This window comes from Bombina bombina, chromosome 2 (genome assembly GCF_027579735.1).
Source record: "Bombina bombina isolate aBomBom1 chromosome 2, aBomBom1.pri, whole genome shotgun sequence".
Lineage (NCBI taxonomy): Eukaryota > Metazoa > Chordata > Amphibia > Anura > Bombinatoridae > Bombina > Bombina bombina.
In genome coordinates this window covers 749,061,195-749,083,171 of record NC_069500.1, presented here as the reverse complement: position 1 = coordinate 749,083,171, position 21,977 = coordinate 749,061,195, and the positions used below count along the sequence as shown (strand labels likewise).

The following is a 21,977-nucleotide window of genomic DNA, read 5'->3' as shown; positions in this document are numbered from 1 at the left end:
GGAGCTATATAGCAGATCTGCTTGGGTGATCCTCTTGCAACTTTCTGTTGGGGAAGAGATACAATCCCATAAGTAATGGATGACCCGTGGACTGACTACACTTAACAAGAGAAATAATACCAAGAGAATGAAACAGATTAGATAGAATAAGTAAATTAGAAAGTTGTTTAAAATTGTATTCTCTATCTGAATCATAAAATAATTTTTTGGGGGTTCATGTCCCTTTAATACAAAATTAAACTTCTATGATTCAGATGGAGTACACAATTTTAAACAACTTTCCAAGATTTCCTTGAGAAAGCTTACATAGCGAAACGATCGTCGGAACTATTAACTCTCCTGCGCGTCTCTACACTTGCTTGTGCACCGGAAGGAGGAGCAACTCACATCTGTGGTCAGGTTGGACGGTTTAGCGGTTAAGTTTCTGCTGCCTGCATCCACTTGCATCCTTCAGTGGAGTTTGCTTTTGTGAGCAATAACAAGAATTTACTGCTCTATTAACCTCTATAATAAGTGTACCATAAGCATTTGAGACGCTTTTTATTATATTTTAATAAATTGTTTTTTATCATATTGCCGTGAGAGTACTGTTTGCCCACCAGTGTAAAGTGGGTGTGCGCATTTCCTTGAGCTTAGGTATAAGCTCCAACACATGTGAGTAGGCTTTTGGCCACAAGCTTGATATATATTCTGGATAGTGTTACAGAATTACACTATGTTGCATTTTCTCTTCCTTTTCTCTGAGAACTTCTAAAGATACAAAGAAACAGAATATCCCAAGCAAGAATACGCATATCCTTACAAGAACTCACAATTTTATTTTACTTTCTTTTTCATTGGTGCTTTCATGATCTTTGATTGTGTTATCACATTTATTTCATTTGTTGAAACTTAACTCCTATCAAAAAGAAAATCAGAATGCTCCATGGAAAGAAGATTTGTTACAAAGGATAACAAGAGGAAAAGGTACACTTGATAAGACAAGTAAAAATTGTAAAGATTTTTTTTAAAAAAAATGCTTATTGGATCATAAAAGGCTTGCATCCTTTATTAAATTGATTATAAAGAATGTAGGCCTAGCTGAAAAGCATAAACACAGGATTTCATTAGAGGCTCTGTAAAGCTAACAGATGTCAATGCGGCAACTTAAAATAGATATACAGCCTTGAAACACAAGGCATCGCACATCCCATTAAACAGCAACTTGCCTATCAGGAAGGGTAGACTCCCTTCTCTGGGTCTTTGACCAGCTGTCCAAAAATCCAGAACACTCTGAAAATGTTAACAGTATTTTGCAGAATGTCTGCTACAGGAGAAACTGCAAATTGATGCTGAAAATGCCGCTGGTTTGTATCTGTAATTTGAATTTGTAGCAACAGTCCATCATTGTGTGCATTTATCAGAAATTCAGTGCCAGCCCTTCATATGTAATCATCACTGTACCAAAGATAAAGCCCACCACTAAACCACAAGGGAATAAAGGAGGAAAGACAGAAAACTAGCATAGGATACATCAAGCTTCCACAGCTGTCATATATATATATATATATATATATATATATATATATATATATATATATATATATACACACACACACATATATATATATATACATATACACACACATATATATATATACATACAAATGTTTCTATGTCAAAATCTTCACTGAGGCCTGTTAACAATTATAAACGTATTTGGTCTTACCATCATTTGCTTGTTACGGTGGTAGGGTTGTATTATGGGTAGGCCTAGAGGTGTAAGCCACTCTACTGTGCTTCCTGACTTTGAAATCATGCGAGCACTTTCTGTCAGCCAGAGCTGCAAGTATTAAGGCAAAGTTACAGGAAGAGTCAACACAGGACCTTTTTTTTACAAGTAGTTATCACTGGCTAGTTAAGCTCACCTGGATCTCTCTTGTTCCAGAGAACATCTCTTTCAGGCTGCTGAACACCTGCTGGACAAGGTAATGGGATGCCTCCCACACATACTCCTGAGGGAGAGGAGATTTAAGGTGAAAAACATTTAAAGAACAATACAAGGGATGAAAGGGTGTTTAAAAAAAGCATGAAAATTAATGAAAAGAAACTACTCGTTTATAGGAGACAAGACTGAAAAGAGAGGTAAAAGATTTACACTGAATATAAATGTACTGATTGATTTATGCTTTAAACATTTATATCATGCTTATGAACAACAGTATTTATTTAGACATGGTAAAAACAAAATTTATGCTTACCGGATAAATTTCTTTCCGGATATGGTGAGTCCACGGAATCATCAATTACTGTTGGGAATATCACTCCTGGCCAGCAGGAGGAGGCAAAGAGCACCACAGCAAAGCAGTTAAGTATCACTTCCCTTTCCACAACCCCCAGTCATTCGACCGAAGGGAAATGGAGGGAAAAAAAGTTGTAACACAAGGTGTAGAGGTGCCTGAGGTTAAAAATAACAGTCTTAAAAAAAAAAAGGGCGGGCCGTGGACTTACCATATCCAGAAATAAATAAATTTATCAGGTAAGCATAAATTTTGTTTTCTTTCCTAAGATATGGTGAGTCCACAGAATCATCAATTACTGTTGGGAATCAATACCCAAGCCAGAGGACACAGATGATTATAGGAAGGGACAAGACAGGGAACCTAACCAGAAGGCACCAACGCTTGACAAACCTTTCTCCCAAAAGAAGCCAAGGCCGAGACAAAAGAATCAAATTTTACAAATTTGGAAAAAGTATGCAGAGAAGACCAAGTTGCAGCCTAGCAAATGTGTTCTACAGAAGCTTCATTTTAGAAAACCCAAGAAGAGCCATAAATCTCTAAGGAGGCTGCCAACAGACTCATAAGCAAAACGAATTAAACTTCTCAACAAGAGGGAAAGAGAAGTAACAGAAGCTTTCTGACCTTCATGTTTCCCAGAGAAACAAACAAACAAACAAACAGGGCAGAAGACCGACGAAAATCCCAAGACGCCTGAACATCCAAGTTGGGCAAAAAACTTCCTTATTATAAGAAGGACTAGGACATAGAGAAGGAACAAAAATTTCCTTATTAATATTTCCGTCCGAAATCACTTTTAGGAAGGAAAACTAACTAGAATGAAGAACCGCTCCAGCGATTCCCACGGCCGTCGGAAGCCTCTGCAGACGTCAGAAATGACGAATCCGGCTTACTCCAATCACAGCTCCCCCACCCCGGGGAATCTTGGCCTGATGCAACGCTGTGATTGGAGGAAGCCGGATTCGTCATTTTGGACCCGCGAAGACGTCTTGCGATGGGCGGAGGAAGTGCTGGAGCGGCTGCCAGGATTAAAAGGTACTTTTTGTTGAAAACGAGTGAAATGTCAATTTTGATGAATTAAAGTGCCCTTGTTTTTAATAGGATTATTAAAAACTGGGCACTAATTCATCAAAATAGACCTTCACTTTAAACACAGGCATGATTGCATATCTGGCGCGTCCGCCAGACGCTGATGTAGCAAAATAGATCATGCATAAATCTGACCCTTCAGGGTACCGACTCATAAACCCTTCTCCAGTTCCTGGAGAAAAGACAAAATTCCAGGAATCCTGCCCACTCCAAGAGTAACCCTTGGATTCACACCAATAAAGATATTTACACCACTTCTTATGGTAAATCTTACTAGTACTAGCTTGCAAGTCTGAATCATGGTCACATGACCAACTCAGAAAAAACCCCACGCTTAGACAAAACTAAGCGTTCAATCTTCAAGCAATCAGCTTCAGAGAAACGAGATTTGGATGAAGGAAGGAACCCTGTATCAGAAGATCCTTCCTCAGAGGTAGTATCCAATGTGGGAGAGACGACATTTCCACTAGGTCTGCATATTGGATCCTGCAAGGCTACGCAGGGGTTAATAGAATAACGGATGCTCTCTCCTGTTCTATACGAGCAACGACTCGTGGAAGGAGAGCAAATGAAGGAAACAGATTTGCAGATTGAAATCCCAAGGAACCGTCAGAGCAGCCTGTGGATCTTCTGACTTTGAACCGTACCTTGGAAGCTTGGCATTTTTCAGATCCAACTCCGGCACCCCCCCCCCATTTGAGGGTTAAGAGGAGAACACCTATGGATGGAGTTCCAACTCCCCAGGATAACAAGTCCGTCTGCTCAGGAAATCCACTTCCCAGATGTCCACTCCTGGAATTTGGATGGCTGATAGACAAATGTGAGCTACTGCCCACTGAACAATCCAAGGCACCTCCTACATTGCTAAGGAACTCCGAGTTCCTCCCTGGTGGTTGATGAAAACCACCGAGATGATATTGTCCGACTGGAACCAAGCTAAGGCCGACAGAGGCCAAGCCATCAGAGCATTGAAAATAGCTCTCAATTCCAGGATAAGGAGAACAGCAGACACTTCCGATTCCCTAAACACTCTGTCTTAAACAAGTCCCAGACTACTTCCCAGCCCAGCAGGCTGATGTCTGTGGTGAAAAACCAATACGGAGAGAGTGTCTCTTGTCAACTGATCTAGATCTATCCTTTGAAACAGATTTAAATGTTCTCCATTTTATAGATAACAGCAAAGGGAATGATGTCCATGGAAACCATCAGACCAATTCCCTCCATACATTGAGTAACTTGAAAAGTGAAGGAAAAAACCCAACTGCAGCTAGGTCCAAACTCCCAACCTTACAGTTTCAAGATGGTAAAGCTAGCTACCAGACCACTAGAGCTTGCTGTTGGCTGGACAGTAGACAATATGCACAGATTGTCACATCCATGCCCGGATCTGAACCAGTATCTCCTGGTTCCCAGCCTGTTTTTCTGCTCCTGCGCCACCAGAGGGCTTTTTGCAGAGAGAAGAAAAGGAATAAATCCTTGATTATCTGACCTCTGTTAGAAATCTTCTCCTATATAGAGAATCTAATAAGGTCCCCAGATAAATCACCCTTGTAGATGGAACAAGGGAACTCTTCTCCAGATGCATATCCCATCCATGGGGAAATAGATTGGACAAGATCTCTTGAAAGAGAGTTTGCTTGAAGGAAGGATTACACCTCAACCATATATTGTTCAGAAAGGCACCCTTGCAAAACCCCAAGATCTAAAAGTCTTTCTAAGACGATGAAACTCAAAAACTTGAGAAGATCCCCATCATGGGAACAACAAATACACATCCTTCGGGGCTATGTTCGTTATGAACAGGCCCTCTTGAACCAAAGGAGAATGGACATTACTTTGAAGGTCAGAACCTGAGAAACTTGAGGTAAATACCTAGATCCCATTCCCAGACTGGGACTGGAACTATCACTCCCATAGAGGAAGATCCTGAACCCAGTTCAAGGAATGCCTCTCCTCATACCTGGATGTAGATACTCTAGAAGTATAAATCTGCCCCTGGAAAGAAATCTTAGATTGGACAAAGTATGGTTGTGTCCAAAAGACATGACTGACCCTGCAGAAAAAGGAAAAAGAAAACTTTCCTTTAGTCTTACTCTCTCGACAGGTGGTAGAAAAACCCTTTTTTCACCCGCAAAATCAGAGGATAATTCTGCAAGACCAAGTCCAAACAAGGTCGCTTCCTCGAAAGGAAAACACCAGAAGCGTGAATTTGGAGGAAACAAAAAATATTGAACCTGCAACTGCAGAACTATAAAGCCTAGGCTGTACCACTAAGCCACCGGTAGGCTACTCAGCTGACCAAGATCTCAGCCATAATGCCCTGTGTGCTAACACAGCAGTCTAATAAGACCAGACATTGCTCTAAATGAACAATTAAACCTACAGCTTCTTACCCATGGATCCGAAAAGAAGCAGCTACCCTCCATAGGGATCAAAGTTTTCTGAGCCATAGTAGAAAAACTCCCTTCTACTTAGGGCACCGTGCATTTTTCTGGAGTCAGCGACAGGAAAATATTTTAAAGGACGGGAGACAGGGAGAAAGGCATCCCTAGCCTCTCCTATTCCAAGGCATGTCTAGAAACACTTCCTCATAGGAAGGAACATCATAGAAATGATAAAGTTCACAAAAACTTTCAAAGGTTAACAGGGGTATCAATGTCGTCCAAGTAGCCAAAACCTCCTTTAACAGTACACGTGTGCAAGCATACATCTGAAGGAGACCACTTCAGCATCAGATGAAGGAATTATACTGTCCGATTCTGAGATTTCACCCTCAGAAGCTACTGGCAAATCCTCCTCACCAGACTTAGGAGAATGAGCAACCCGTGTAGCAGAATGTGGATCAGAAACCCTACTATCTGAAAATTTAAATATCCTCTTGCATTTTCCCTGTAGGCAAGGAAAAACAGAAATCTTAACTTAGTACGCAGGACCGCCTTATCGCATGAAAGATAAGGTAGGGTGAATCACACTGTAAAGTCGAGAGCTCTGAGACTCTTCGAGCAGAAGAGATATAGCAACAAGAAACAAAACCTTCCACGATAACAACTTAATATCTATGGAATGCATTGGCTCAAACAGAGCCTGCTGCAAAACTTTAAGAACAAGATTAAGGCTCCAAGGTGGAACAACAGGTTTAAACACAGGCCTGATTCTAACCAGGGCCTGAGAAAAAGATTGAACATCTAGCACATCCGCCAGATGCTTGTGCAACAAAATAGATAACGTCAGAGAACTGACCAACAATCCTTTCTCCAGACCTTCCTGAAGAAAAGACAAAATTCTAGGAATCCTGACCCTACTCATAAAGTAGCCCTTTGATTCACACCATACCTTATAGTAAATCTTTCGAGTAACAGGCTTGCGAGCCTGGATCATGGTCTCAGAAAAACCACGCTTAGACAGAACTAAGCGTTCAATCTCAAAGCAGTCAGCTTCAGAGAAACAAGATTTGGATGGAGGAATGGACCCCGAGTTAGAAGGTCCTTCCTCAGAGGTAACCTCCAAGGTGGCAGAGAGGACATCTTCATTAGATCTGCATACCAGATCCTGCGAGGCCATGCAAGAGCTATTAAAATTACTGAAGCTCTCTCCTGTTTGATACGAGCAATGACTCGTGGAAGGAGCGCAAATGGGGGAAACAGGTATGCTAGACCGAAATCCCAAGAAATCGCCAGAGCATTTATCAGGGCGGCCTGCGGATCTCTTGACCTTGAACCGTACCTTGGAAGTTTGGCGTTCTGCCGAGACGTCATCAGATCCAACTCCGGCACCCCCCATTTGAGGGTTAACCTGGAGAACACCTCCGGGGATGTAGAGCCCTCTCCCCGGGATAGAATGTCTGTCTGCTCAGGAAATCCACATTCCAGGAGTGGACAACTGGAAAGCGGATGGCAGACAAACAATTGTGAGCTTCCACCCACTGAATAATCCTGTGCTACCTCCATTATGTCTAAGGAACTCTGAGATCCTCCCTGGTGGTTGATGTAAGCCACTGAGGTGATATTGTCCGACTGGAACCTGATAAACGGGGCTAAGGACAACTGAGGCATCAGAGCATTGTAAATCGCTCTCAACTCCAAGATGTTTATGGGGAGAGCAGACTCCTCCTGAGTCCATAGCCCTGGGCCTTCAATGAGTCCCAGTCTGCTCCCCCAGCCTAGCAGGCTGGCGTCCGTGGTCAAAATCACCCAGAAAGGTTTCCGGAAGGACGTGCCTGAGACAGATGCTCCTGAGAAATCCACCACGGGAGAGAGTCTCTTGTCGACTGGTCTAGATCTATACTTTGAAACAGATCCGAATGGTCTCCGTTCCATTGTCTGAGCATGCATAACTGCAGAGCTCTCAAATGGAATCGAGCAAAGGGAATGATGTCCATTGAAGCGACCATCAGACCAATTACCTCCATACATTGAGCTACTGATGGCGAACAGTTGACTGCAGAGAGAAGCAAGAGGAGAGAATTTTTGATTTTCTGACTTCCGTCAGAAAATTTTTCATAGATAGGGAATCTATTATGGTTCCTAAGAAAACTACCCTTGTAGCTGGAACAAATTAACTATTTTCCAGATTCACTTTCCATCCGTGGGAACGTAGAAAATACAACAAGATCCCTGTATGAGTTTGCTTGTTGAAAAGATAGCGCCTGGACCAATATGTTGTCCAGGTAGGGCGCCAATGCAATTCCCTGAGACCAGAGCACTGTCAAGAGAGCCCCCAGAAACTTTGAGAATTCTGGGAGCTGTGGCAAGGCCAAACAGAAGAGCCACAAACTAAAAGTGTTTGTCTAGAAAGGCGAATTTTAGGAACTTGTGATGATCCCTGTGGATGGGAACATGAAGATACGCATCCTTCAGGTCTATGGTCGTCATGAACTGGCCCTCTTGGACCACAGGAAGAATGGAACGAATGGTTTCCATTTTGAAGGATGGTACTCTTGAGAAACTTGTTGAGTCACTTTAGGTCTAGAATGGGTCGAAAATGTCTCTTTTTTGGAAACCACGAACGGATTTGAATAGAACCCTAGGCCCTGTTCCCTTACTGGGACTGGAACTATCACTCCCAGGGAGGAAAGGTCCCGAACACAGTTCAAGAATGCCACTTTTTATCTGGTCTGCAGATAAACTTGAAAGGTGGAATCTGCCCCTGGGAGGGAAAGTTTTGAATTCTATCTTGTAACCCTGAGATACTATGTCCACAACCCAAGGATCTGGGACATCTTGTATCCACTTGATCCGATCACGGACCAGGGGCAAACCCATCATGCTGACTCATTTTCAGGTTTCTTTGATTGCTTCCCCTTGTTCCAAGACTGATTGTGTTTCCAAGAAGACTTGGACTGTTCCAGCTTGGAAGAGGCTTCCCTTTGAAGTTACAAAAAGAACGGAAATTACTTTGATGACCTTTAGGTCTGTTCTTCTTGTCTTGTGGTAGAAAAGACCCTTTTCCACCTGTAATATCAGAAATTATTTCTGCCAGACCAGGCCCAAACAAGGAAGCGCCAGAAGCTTGGACTTAGAGGTAACATCAGCTGACCAAGATTTTAGCCTGCGGGCTAGGACAGTGAAGTCAGATATCTTGGCTCCCAGTCTAATAACTTGCATGGTAGCAAGAGTAGAAATGGCCCCTTCTACTTTAGGCACTGTGCTCCATGAATCTTTAATGGAGTCAGCGACAGGAAACATCTTTTTAAAGACAGGAGACATGGAGAAAGGTATCCCTGGTTTCTCCCATTCCTGTGAAATAAACTCCATCGCACGGTCTGGAACAGGAAACATCTCTACAGAGAAGGGAACATCATAGTATTTAAGTTTCCTAGATATTCTTAGGGTTGACAGCGACAGGAGTATCAAAGTCGTCCAAAGTAGCCAATACTTTCTTTAACAGTACACAAAGGTGTTCAAGCTTAAACCTTAAGTTTACTTCTTCAGTATCGGATAAAGGAATTATACTGTCCGAATCTGAGCTCTCAACCTCAGAGGCTACCAATGTATCCTCCTCATCAGACTTATAAGGGAGAGCCACATGTGTAGCAGAAGGAGGAACAGAAACCTTACTATCTGAATATATATATAATTTTCCTCTTGAGTTTTCCCTTTAGCACGGGAAAAGCAGATAATGCTGCAGATACCGCAGAAGATACCGGAGCAGCAATTTCTGCAAGCAAATAAACTCCTCCTAGAGGTTGAGAGGAACTGTAGGGAACTGTATGCGATGCCATAGAGGCTTGGGACGTTTGAGGAGAAGGCTGTGGCATTGCCTGAACAGCATCATCCTGAGAGAAATTAGACTCAGTGGGCAAAAACAAAATTTATGCTTACCTGATAAATTTCTTTCTTTGACACGATGAGTCCACGGATCATCTAATTACTATTGGGAATATCACTCCTGCCCAGCAAAGCTGTTAAATATCACCTCTCTTCCCTCCAACCCCAGTCATTCGACCGAAGAGGTGTCTGAAGTTTATAACATACCAACAACCTGAGCCGTGGACTCATTGTGTCAAGAAAAAAATAAATTTATCAGGTAAGCATAAATTTTGTTTTCTTTCTAATGACACGAGTCCACGTATCATCTAATTACTATTGGGAATCAATACCCACGCTAGAGTACACAGATAAGGGAGGGACAAGACAGGGAACCTAAACGGAAGGCACCACTGCTTGAAGAACCTTTCTCCCAAAAGAGGCCTCAGCCGAGGCAAAAGTGTCAAATTTATAGAATTTTGAAAAAGTGTGAAGAGAGGATCAAGTTGCAGCCTTGCAAATCTGTTCCACAGAAGCTTCATTTTTGAATGTCCAGGAAGAGGAAACAGCCCTCGTAGAATGAGCCGTAACTCTCTCAGGAGGCTGCTGTCCAGCAGTTTCATAGGCAAAGCAAATTATACTCTTCAACCACAAAGAAAGAGAAGTAGCCGTAGCTTTCTGCCCCTTACGTTTCCCAGAGAAAACCACAAACAGAGCAGAAGACTGCCGAATATCCTTAGTCACCTGTAAATAGAATTTTAATGCACGCACCACATCCAGATTGTGCAAAAGCTGTTCCTTTTGAGGAGGAGGATTAGGACACAAGGAAGGAACAACAATCTCCTGATTAATGTTCCATTCTGAAACTACTTTAGGGAGAAACCCTAACTTAGTATGCAAAACCACCTTATTCAAATGAAAAATAAGGTAAGGAGACTCATACTGTAATGCCGAGAGCTCTGACACTCTACGAGCAGATGAAATAGCAACAAGAAACAAAACTTTCCAAGATAACAACTTAATATCCAAGGAATGCATAGGCTCAAACGGGGCCCCTTGAAGAACCTTAAGAACTAAATTAAGACTCCAGGAAAGAGTAACTGGCTTCAACACAGGCCTAATCCTGACCAAGGCCTGACAAAACGATTGCACATCTGGGACGTCCACCAGACGTTTATGTAACAAAATAGACAAGGCAGATATTTGGCCCTTTAGGGAACTTACCAATAAACCCTTCTCCAAACCATCTTGGAGAAAGGACAGGATTCTAGGAATCCTAACTCTACTCCAAGAGTAGCCCTTGGATTCACACCAATATAGATATTTACGCCATATCTTGTGGTAAATCTTTCTAGTCACAGGTTTACGAGCCTGAATCATGGTCTCAATGACCGGTTCTGAAAATCCACGATTGGATAAAATTAAGCGTTCAATCTCCAAGCAGTCAGCTTCAGAGAAACTAGATTTGGATGAAGGAAGGGCCCTTGAAGTAGAAGGTCCTTCCTCAACGGAAGTCTCCAAGGTGGAAGAGATGACATGTCCACCAGGTCTGTATACCAAATCCTGCGAGACCACGCCGGTGCAATGAGGATTCCTGACGCCCTCTCCTGCTTGATTCGAGCAATGACCCGAGGTAGCAGAGCGAACAGAGGAAATAGGTATGCGAGACTGAAATTCAAAGGTACCGCCAGGGCGTCTATCAGTATTGCCGAGATGTCATGAGATCCTATACCAGCTGACCCCATTTGAGAATCAGGCTGGAAAATACTTCCGGATGAAGTTCCCACTCACCCGGGTGAAAGGTCTGCCTGCTCAGGAAGTCCGCCTCCCAGATGTCCACTCCTGGAATGTGGATCGCCGACAGACAGCAATTGTGGGTCTCCGCCCACTGAATTATCTTGGCTACCTCTGTCATGGCCAAGGAACTCTGCGTTCCTCCCTGATGGTTGATGTAAGCCACTGAAGTTATGTTGTCCGACTGGAACCTGGTGAACCAGGCCGAGCTAACTGAGGCCAGGCCAGAAGAGAATTGAAGATTGCTCTCAGCTCCAGTATGTTTATGGGTAGAACACACGCCGACCGAGTCCATGTTCCCTGAGCCTTTAGAGAGCCCCAGACTGCTTCCAATCACAGAAGGCTGGCGTCTGTTGTCACAATCACCCAAGAGGGTCTGCGAAAGCAGGTTCCCAGGGAAAGATGATCCTGAGACAACCACCCAATTAGAGAATCCCTTGTCTCCTGCTCCAGCTGTAATCACGGAGACAGATCCGCATAATCTCCGTTCCACTGACTGAGCATGCTTAACTGCAGAGGTCTGAGGTGGAAACGGGTGAACGGGATGATGTCCATTGCCGCTACCATCAGACCGATTAATTCCATGCACTGAGCCACTGATGGCCGAGAAGAGGACTGAAGCGCTAGGCAAGAATCGAAAATCTTTGATTTCCTGACTTCTGTCAGAAAAATCTTCATTGATAAGGAATCTATTATGGTTCCCAAGAAAATTACCCTTGTACTTTGAACTTCAGATTTATCTTCCATCCGTGAGATCGCAAGAAAGATAACAACATCTCCGGGTGGAATCTTGCTTGTTGAAAGGACAGCGCCTGAAACAGAATGTCGTCCAGATAAGGCGCCACAGCAATGCCCCGCAATCGGAGCACCTCCAACAGGGATCCCAGAACCTTTGAGAAAATTCTGGGAGCTGTGGCAAGGCCGAATGGAAGAGCCACAAACTGAAAGTTTTTGTCTAGAAATGCAAACCTTAGAAACTTGTGATGGTCCCTGTGGATGGGAACATGCAGGTACGCGTCCTTTAAATCCACCATTGTCATAAATTGACCCTCCTGGACCAAAGGAAGAATGGAACGAATAGTTTCCATCTTAAAGGACTGGACTCTGAGGAATTTGTTTAGACTCTTGAGATCTAAAATTGGTCTGAAGGTTCCCTCCTTCTTGGGAACCACTAACAGATTGGAACAGAACCCCAGACCCCGTTCCTGCATCGGAACAGGAACTATCACTCCCAGGTCGGAGAGGTCCCGAACACAGTGTAAGAACGCCTCTCTTTTTGTCTGGTCTACAGATAATCTTGAAAGCAGAAACCTGCCCATGGGAGGAAAGGTCTTGAACTCTAGTTTGTATCCCTGGGACACGATGTCCACCACCCAGGGATCCTGAACATCTCAAACCCAAGCCTGAGCGAACAAGGAAAGTCTGCCCCCCACAAGATCTGATCCCGGATCGGGGGCAGGCCCTTCATGCTGTTTTTATTCAATAGCAGGCTTTTAATTTGTTTTTCCTTGTTCCAAGACTGATTGGGCCTCCAGGAAGGCTTGGACTGCTCCTGCTTGGAAGAGGGAGTGAAAGGATTTCCCTTGAAATTTCTAAAGGAATGAAAATTACTCTGACGTCCCTTTTGTTTATTTCTCTTATCCTGAGGGAGGAAATGGCCCTTTCCTGACGTATTTCCGTCAAACCCGGTCCAAACAAAGTCTTTCCCTTGTAATGAATCGCCAAAAGTTTAGACTTAGATGACACATCCGCAAACCAAGATTTTAAAAATAAAGCTCTGCGGGCCCGTATGGCAAAACCAGAAATCTTAGCTCCCAGCTTCATAACTTGAAGGGAAGCATCCGTGATAAAGGAGTTGGCCAACTTAAGGGCCTTTTTTCCTATCCTGGATTTCTTCGAGGGGAGTGTCTGTCCAAATAGAATCAGACAATGCATCAAACCAGTATGCTGCCGCACTAGTGACAGTGGCAATATAAACCGCGGGTTGCCATTGTAAACCGTGGTGTACATACATTTTCTTGACTAACCCCTCTAACTTCTTATCCCTAGGATCCTTAAAGGAACAACTATAATCTATGGGAATAGTAGTTCTCTTGGCTAGCGTGGAAATTGTCCCTTCCACTTTGGGTACCGTCTGCCAAGACTCCTTGATAGAGTCTGCCATAGGAAACATCTTTTTGAATATAGGTGATGGAGAAAAGGGGATACCTGGTCTCTCCCATTCCTTAGCAATAATCTCTACAGCCCTATCTGGTACAGGAAATACCTCCACCATGGAGGGCAAGTCAAAATACTTCTTCAGTTTACTGGACTCCTTAGGATTGACTATAACAGTAGTGTCGGAGTCGTCCAGGGTAGCTAAAACTTCCTTAAGTAGCAAACTGAGGTTTTCGAGCTTAAACCTGAAAGAAACAACTTTAGTATCAGCTAAAGGCATTACACTCTCTGAATCTGAGATTTCACCCTCAGACGCTACCGAAGTATCCTCCTCTTCAGGTTTCTGGGAAGGAACATTCGGAATAGCCACTACTGTGTCACCAACCTTAATCACTGATTGATTTCCCTTCCTCTTGCGCTTTCCCTGCAGCATGGGAAAAGAAGACAACGCACCAGATACCGCTGATGGCATTAGGGCAGCGATGTCTTGCAAGGTAACTCGAGATGTAGTAATAGAGGAAGCGCAGGGCACCGGTTGAATGGACACTAAATTTTGAGACGCTTGAGGAGAAAGTTGCAGCATATCTTAAATATTGTCAGAAGGCTCCTGAACAGTATCCACCTTAGACAATGCTGGCTCAGAAAAAAAGTCTATCCCTATAATGTATAGATCTCTCAATACATTAGGAACAGAAAGGGATTGGTGGTTCTACATTAGCATCAAAACATAAAGAAAATGTAACATCTTGCAGGGTTTCTTGGTCCATCTTTATTCACCAATAAACAGACAAACTGATATTCAGAAATTATCCGCCAAAACAAAAACAAAAAAAAACAGAATTTATGTTTACCTGATAAATTACTTTCTCCAACGGTGTGTCCGGTCCACGGCGTCATCCTTACTTGTGGGGATATTCTCCTCCCCAACAGGAAATGGCAAAGAGCCCAGCAAAGCTGGTCACATGATCCCTCCTAGGCTCCGCCTACCCCAGTCATTCGACCGACGTTAAGGAGGAATATTTGCATAGGAGAAACCATATGGTACCGTGGTGACTGTAGTTAAAGAAAATAAATTATCAGACCTGATTAAAAAAACCAGGGCGGGCCGTGGACCGGACACACCGTTGGAGAAAGTAATTTATCAGGTAAACATAAATTCTGTTTTCTCCAACATAGGTGTGTCCGGTCCACGGCGTCATCCTTACTTGTGGGAACCAATACCAAAGCTTTAGGACACGGATGAAGGGAGGGAGCAAATCAGGTCACCTAAATGGAAGGCACCACGGCTTGCAAAACCTTTCTCCCAAAAATAGCCTCAGAAGAAGCAAAAGTATCAAACTTGTAAAATTTGGTAAAAGTGTGCAGTGAAGACCAAGTCGCTGCCCTACATATCTGATCAACAGAAGCCTCGTTCTTGAAGGCCCATGTGGAAGCCACAGCCCTAGTGGAATGAGCTGTGATTCTTTCGGGAGGCTGCCGTCCGGCAGTCTCGTAAGCCAATCTGATGATGCTTTTAATCCAAAAAGAGAGAGAGGTAGAAGTTGCTTTTTGACCTCTCCTTTTACCGGAATAAACAACAAACAAGGAAGATGTTTGTCTAAAATCCTTTGTAGCATCTAAATAGAATTTTAGAGCGCGAACAACATCCAAATTGTGCAACAAACGTTCCTTCTTTGAAACTGGTTTCGGACACAGAGAAGGTACGATAATCTCCTGGTTAATGTTTTTGTTAGAAACAACTTTTGGAAGAAAACCAGGTTTAGTACGTAAAACCACCTTATCTGCATGGAACACCAGATAAGGAGGAGAACACTGCAGAGCAGATAATTCTGAAACTCTTCTGGCAGAAGAAATTGCAACTAAAAACAAAACTTTCCAAGATAATAACTTAATATCAACGGAATGCAAGGGTTCAAACGGAACCCCCTGAAGAACTGAAAGAACTAAATTGAGACTCCAAGGAGGAGTCAAAGTTTTGTAAACAGGCTTAATTCTAACCAGAGCCTGAACAAAGGCTTGAACATCTGGCACAGCAGCCAGTTTTTTGTGAAGTAACACCGACAAGGCAGAAATCTGTCCCTTCAGGGAACTAGCAGATAATCCTTTTTCCAATCCTTCTTGAAGGAAGGATAGAATCCTAGGAATCTTAACCTTGTCCCAAGGGAATCCTTTAGATTCACACCAACAGATATATTTTTTCCAAATTTTGTGGTAAATCTTTCTAGTTACAGGCTTTCTGGCCTGAACAAGAGTATCGATAACAGAATCTGAGAACCCACGCTTCGATAAAATCAAGCGTTCAATCTCCAAGCAGTCAGCTGGAGTGAAACCAGATTCGGATGTTCGAACGGACCCTGAACAAGAAGGTCTCGTCTCAAAGGTAGCTTCCAAGGTGGAGCCGATGACATATTCACCAGATCTGCATACCAAGTCCTGCGTGGCCACGCAGGAGCTATCAAGATCACCGACGCCCTCTCCTGATTGATCCTGGCTACCAGCCTGGGGATGAGAGGAAACGGCGGGAACACATAAGCTAGTTTGAAGGTCCAAGGTGCTACTAGTGCATCCACTAGAGCCGCCTTGGGATCCCTGGATCTGGACCCGTAGCAAGGAACTTTGAAGTTCTGACGAGAGGCCATCAGATCCATGTCTGGAATGCCCCACAGCTGAGTGACTTGGGCAAAGATTTCCGGATGGAGTTCCCACTCCCCCGGATGCAATGTCTGACGACTCAGAAAATCCGCTTCCCAATTTTCCACTCCTGGGATGTGGATAGCAGACAGGTGGCAGGAGTGAGACTCCGCCCATAGAATGATTTTGGTCACTTCTTCCATCGCTAGGGAACTCCTTGTTCCCCCCTGATGGTTGACGTACGCAACAGTTGTCATGTTGTCTGATTGAAACCGTATGAACTTGGCCCTCGCTAGCTGAGGCCAAGCCTTGAGAGCATTGAATATCGCTCTCAGTTCCAGAATATTTATCGGTAGAAGAGATTCTTCCCGAGACCAAAGACCCTGAGCTTTCAGGGATCCCCAGACCGCGCCCCAGCCCATCAGACTGGCGTCGGTCGTGACAATGACCCACTCTGGTCTGCGGAATGTCATCCCTTGTGACAGGTTGTCCAGGGACAGCCACCAACGGAGTGAGTCTCTGGTCCTCTGATTTACTTGTATCTTCGGAGACAAGTCTGTATAGTCCCCATTCCACTGACTGAGCATGCACAGTTGTAATGGTCTTAGATGAATGCGCGCAAAAGGAACTATGTCCATTGCCGCTACCATCAACCCGATCACTTCCATGCACTGAGCTATGGAAGGAAGAGGAATGGAATGAAGTATCCGACAAGAGTCTAGAAGTTTTTCTGGCCTCTGTCAGAAAAATTCTCATTTCTAAGGAGTCTATTATTGTTCCCAAGAAGGGAACCCTTGTTGACGGGGATAGAGAACTCCTTTCCACGTTCACTTTCCATCCGTGAGATCTGAGAAAGGCCAGGACAATGTCCGTGTGAGCCTTTGCTTGAGGAAGGGACGACGCTTGAATCAGAATGTCGTCCAAGTAAGGTACTACAGCAATGCCCCTTGGTCTTAGCACAGCTAGAAGGGACCCTAGTACCTTTGTGAAAATCCTTGGAGCAGTGGCTAATCCAAAAGGAAGCGCCACGAACTGGTAATGTTTGTCCAGGAATGCGAACCTTAGGAACCGATGATGTTCCTTGTGGATAGGAATATGTAGATACGCATCCTTTAAATCCACCGTGGTCAAGAATTGACCTTCCTGGATGGAAGGAAGAATAGTTCGAATGGTTTCCATCTTGAACGATGGAACCTTGAGAAACTTGTTTAAGATCTTGAGATCTAAGATTGGTCTGAACGTTCCCTCTTTTTTGGGAACTATGAACAGATTGGAGTAGAACCCCATCCCTTGTTCTCTTAATGGAACAGGATGAATCACTCCCATTTTTAACAGGTCTTCTACACAATGTAAGAATGCCTGTCTTTTTATGTGGTCTGAAGACAACTGAGACCTGTGGAACCTCCCCCTTGGGGGAAGTCCCTTGAATTCCAGAAGGTAACCTTGGGAGACTATTTCTAGCGCCCAAGGATCCAGAACATCTCTTGCCCAAGCCTGAGCGAAGAGAGAGAGTCTGCCCCCCACCAGATCCGGTCCCGGATCGGGGGCCAACATTTCATGCTGTCTTGGTAGCAGTGGCAGGTTTCTTGGCCTGCTTTCCCTTGTTCCAGCCTTGCATTGGTCTCCAAGCTGGCTTGGCTTGAGAAGTATTACCCTCTTGCTTAGAGGACGTAGCACCTTGGGCTGGTCCGTTTCTACGAAAGGGACGAAAATTAGGTTTATTTTTTGCCTTGAAAGGCCGATCCTGAGGAAGGGCGTGGCCCTTACCCCCAGTGATATCAGAGATAATCTCTTTCAAGTCAGGGCCAAACAGCGTTTTCCCCTTGAAAGGAATGTTAAGTAGCTTGTTCTTGGAAGACGCATCAGCCGACCAAGATTTCAACCAAAGCGCTCTGCGCGCCACAATAGCAAACCCAGAATTCTTAGCCGCTAACCTAGCCAATTGCAAAGTGGCGTCTAGGGTGAAAGAATTAGCCAATTTGAGAGCATTGATTCTGTCCATAATCTCCTCAAAGGGAGGAGAATCACTATCGACCGCCTTTATCAGATCATCGAACCAGAAACATGCGGCTGTAGCGACAGGGACAATGCATGAAATTGGTTGTAGAAGGTACCCTTGCTGAACAAACATCTTTTTAAGCAAACCTTCTAATTTTTTATCCATAGGATCTTTGAAAGCACAACTATCCTCTATGGGTATAGTGGTGCGTTTGTTTAAAGTGGAAACCGCTCCCTCGACCTTGGGGACTGTCTGCCATAAGTCCTTTCTGGGGTCGACCATAGGAAACAATTTTTTAAATATGGGGGGAGGGACGAAAGGAATACCGGGCCTTTCCCATTCCTTATTAACAATGTCCGCCACCCGCTTGGGTATAGGAAAAGCCTCTGGGAGCCCCGGCACCTCTAGGAACTTGTCCATTTTACATAGTTTCTCTGGGATGACCAACTTGTCACAATCATCCAAAGTGGATAATACCTCCTTAAGCAGAATGCGGAGATGTTCCAACTTAAATTTAAATGCAATCACATCAGGTTCAGCCTGTTGAGAAATGTTCCCTGAATCAGTAATTTCTCCCTCAGACAAAACCTCCCTGGCCCCATCAGACTGGGTTAGGGGCCCTTCGGAAATATTATTATCAGCGTCGTCATGCTCTTCAGTATCTAAAACAGAGCAGCCGCGCTTACGCTGATAAGTGTTCATTTTGGCTAAAATGTTTTTGACAGAATTATCCATTACAGCCGTTAATTGTTGCATAGTAAGGAGTATTGGCGCGCTAGATGTACTAGGGGCCTCCTGAGTGGGCAAGACTCGTGTAGACGAAGGAGGGAATGATGCAGTACCATGCTTACTCCCCTCACTTGAGGAATCATCTTGGGCATCATTGTCATTATCACATAAATCACATTTATTTAAATGAATAGGAATTCTGGCTTCCCCACATTCAGAACACAGTCTATCTGGTAGTTCAGACATGTTAAACAGGCATAAACTTGATAACAAAGTACAAAAAACGTTTTAAAATAAAACCGTTACTGTCACTTTAAATTTTAAACTGAACACACTTTATTACTGCAATTGCGAAAAAACATGAAGGAATTGTTCAAAATTCACCAAATTTTCACCACAGTGTCTTAAAGCCTTAAAAATATTGCACACCAAATTTGGAAGCTTTAACCCTTAAAATAACGGAACCGGAGCCGTTTTGAACTTTAACCCCTTTACAGTCCCTGGTATCTGCTTTGCTGAGACCCAACCAAGCCCAAAGGGGAATACGATACCAAATGACGCCTTCAGAAAGTCTTTTCTAAGTATCAGAGCTCCTCTCACATGCGACTGCATGCCATGCCTCTCAAAAACAAGTGCGCAACACCGGCGCGAAAATGAGGCTCTGCTTATGCTTTGGGAAAGCCCCTACAGAATAAGGTGTCTAATACAGTGCCTGCCGATATTATTATATCAAAATACCCAGATAAAATGATTCCTCAAGGCTAAATATGTGTTAATAATGAATCGATTTAGCCCAGAAAAAGTCTACAGTCTTAATAAGCCCTTGTGAAGCCCTTATTTACAATCGTAATAAACATGGCTTACCGGATCCCATAGGGAAAATGACAGCTTCCAGCATTACATCGTCTTGTTAGAATGTGTCATACCTCAAGCAGCAAGAGACTGCTCACTGTTCCCCCAACTGAAGTTAATTGCTCTCAACAGTCCTGTGTGGAACAGCCATGGATTTTAGTGACGGTTGCTAAAATCATTTTCCTCATACAAACAGAATTCTTCATCTCTTTTCTGTTTCTGAGTAAATAGTACATACCAGCACTATTTCAAAATAACAAACTCTTGATTGAATAATAAAAACTACAGTTAAACACTAAAAAACTCTAAGCCATCTCCGTGGAGATGTTGCCTGTACAACGGCAAAGAGAATGACTGGGGTAGGCGGAGCCTAGGAGGGATCATGTGACCAGCTTTGCTGGGCTCTTTGCCATTTCCTGTTGGGGAGGAGAATATCCCCACAAGTAAGGATGACGCCGTGGACCGGACACACCTATGTTGGAGAAACATAATTTATGTAAGAACTTACCTGATAAATTAATTTCTTTCATATTAGCAAGAGTCCATGAGCTAGTGACGTATGGGATATACATTCCTACCAGGAGGGGCAAAGTTTCCCAAACCTCAAAATGCCTATAAATACACCCCTAACCACACCCACAAATCAGTTTAACGCATAGCCAAGAAGTGGGGTGATAAGAAAATAGTGCAAAAGCACAAAAAAATAAGGAATTGGAATAATTGTGCTTTATACAAAAAAATCAAAACCACCACAAAAAGGGTGGGCCTCATGGACTCTTGCTAATATGAAAGAAATTAATTTATCAGGTAAGTTCTTACATAAATTATGTTTTCTTTCATGCAATTAGCAAGAGTCCATGAGCTAGTGACGTATGGGATAATGACTACCCAAGATGTGGATCTTCCACGCAAGAGTCACTAGAGAGGGAGGGATAAAATAAAGACAGCCAATTTCGCTGAAAATAATCCACACCCAAAATAAAGTTTAAATCTTATAATGAAAAAAACTGAAATTATAAGCAGAAGAATCAAACTGAAACAGCTGCCTGAAGTACTTTTCTACCAAAAACTGCTTCAGAAGAAGAAAACACATCAAAATGGTAGAATTTAGTAAAAGTATGCAAAGAAGACCAAGTTGCTGCTTTGCAAATCTGATCAACCGAAGCTTCATTCCTAAACGCCCAGGAAGTAGAAACCGACCTAGTAGAATGAGCTGTAATCCTTTGAGGCGGAGTTTTACCCGACTCGACATAAGCCTTCTGACCTTTCCTAGAACCAGAAAAGATAACAAATAGACTAGAAGTCTTTCGGAATTTCTTAGTAGCTTCAACATAATATTTCAAAGCTCTAACTACATCCAAAGAATGCAATGATCTCTCCTTAGAATTCTTAGGATTAGGACACAATGAAGGAACCACAATTTCTCTACTAATGTTGTTAGAATTCACAACCTTAGGTAAAAATTTAAAAGAAGTTCGCAACACCGCCTTATCCTGATGAAAAATCAGAAAAGGAGACTCACAAGAAAGAGCAGATAATTCAGAAACTCTTCTAGCAGAAGAGATGGCCAAAAGAAACAAAACTTTCCAAGAAAGTAATTTAATGTCCAAAGAATGCATAGGATCAAACGGAGGAGCTTGAAGAGCCCCCAGAACCAAATTCAAACTCCAAGGAGGAGAAATTGACTTAATAACAGGTTTTATACGAACCAAAGCTTGTACAAAACAATGAATATCAGGAAGATTAGCAATCCTTCTGTGAAAAAGAACAGAAAGAGCAGAGATTTGTCCTTTCAAGGAACTTGCAGACAAACCTTTATCCAAACCATCCTGAAGAAACTGTAAAATTCTCGGAATTCTAAAAGAATGCCAGGAAAAATTATGAGAAAGACACCAAGAAATGTAAGTCTTCCAGACTCTATAATATATCTTTCTAGATACAAATTTACGAGCCTGTAACATAGTATTAATCACAGAGTCAGAGAAACCTCTTTGACTAAGAATCAAGCGTTCAATCTCCATACCTTTAAATTTAAGGATTTGAGATCCTGATGGAAAAAAAGGACCTTGCGACAGAAGGTCTGGCCTTAACGGAAGAGTCCACGGTTGGCAAGAGGCCATCCGGACAAGATCCGCATACCAAAACCTGTGAGGCCATGCTGGAGCCACGAGCAGAACTAACGAGCATTCCTTCAGAATCTTG

General features: G+C 43.3%; 1 protein-coding gene across 1 annotated transcript in view; it reads right to left on the bottom strand.

The window, feature by feature from the left end:
• POLRMT (RNA polymerase mitochondrial) overlaps positions 1 to 21,977 on the bottom strand; it is a 367,345-nt gene that overhangs the window by 110,676 nt on the left and 234,692 nt on the right. Inside the window, exons 14-15 of the mRNA XM_053702843.1 lie at positions 1,908 to 1,994; positions 1,709 to 1,822 (exon numbers count right to left, since the gene is read on the bottom strand). Of these exons, the coding sequence (XP_053558818.1) occupies positions 1,709 to 1,822; positions 1,908 to 1,994 (201 nt within the window). The remainder of the gene's footprint in view (positions 1 to 1,708; positions 1,823 to 1,907; positions 1,995 to 21,977) is intronic.